This window comes from Penaeus monodon, chromosome 29 (genome assembly GCF_015228065.2).
Source record: "Penaeus monodon isolate SGIC_2016 chromosome 29, NSTDA_Pmon_1, whole genome shotgun sequence".
Lineage (NCBI taxonomy): Eukaryota > Metazoa > Arthropoda > Malacostraca > Decapoda > Penaeidae > Penaeus > Penaeus monodon.
The window spans coordinates 20531342-20531776 of record NC_051414.1 but is presented as its reverse complement, the minus strand read 5'-3'; the positions used below and the strand labels follow the sequence as shown (position 1 = coordinate 20531776).

The 435-nt window shown below is 43.4% G+C and overlaps 1 protein-coding gene across 1 annotated transcript in view; it reads left to right on the top strand.

The window, feature by feature from the left end:
• The window catches only part of LOC119591767 (cadherin-related tumor suppressor-like), a gene marked incomplete at its 3' end in the record, with an annotated part of 104813 nt that overhangs the window by 15715 nt on the left and 88663 nt on the right, over positions 1–435 (top strand). The window contains 1 exon segment of the mRNA XM_037940514.1: positions 248–394. Coding sequence (XP_037796442.1) covers positions 248–394 — 147 coding nt within the window.

The window sequence follows — 435 nt, the reverse complement described above, 5'->3', positions numbered from 1 at the left end:
TTCCACATATTATGCAGCTGGATTAGAAAAAATAAATACACTCTAACCTTAAAACAAACCATGTAACAAGTAAAAAACACATTAAACAGTGCTAAAAACACACAGCAATCAATAAAAAAACGAACTCAAAACAAACCACATTACAAAGTTAAAAACAAAACAAAACAAAAACAAAAGGTGAAGCAACACATCCAACAAGGCAAAGCACACAGTAACTGACCTTCCTCTCTCTCCTCCCGTGGCACAGGTGGGGCAGGTGACGGCTTGGGACGCGGACGAAGGCACCAACGGCCAGGTCTCCTACACCGTCATCTCCGACTGGGGAAACGACGTCTTCTCCCTCAACCCTCAAACGGGCGTCTTCACTCTCACCTCGAGGCTCGACTACGAACAGGTAAAGGACGTAGTGGTTTTCTTCTATTATTGCTGTTATTT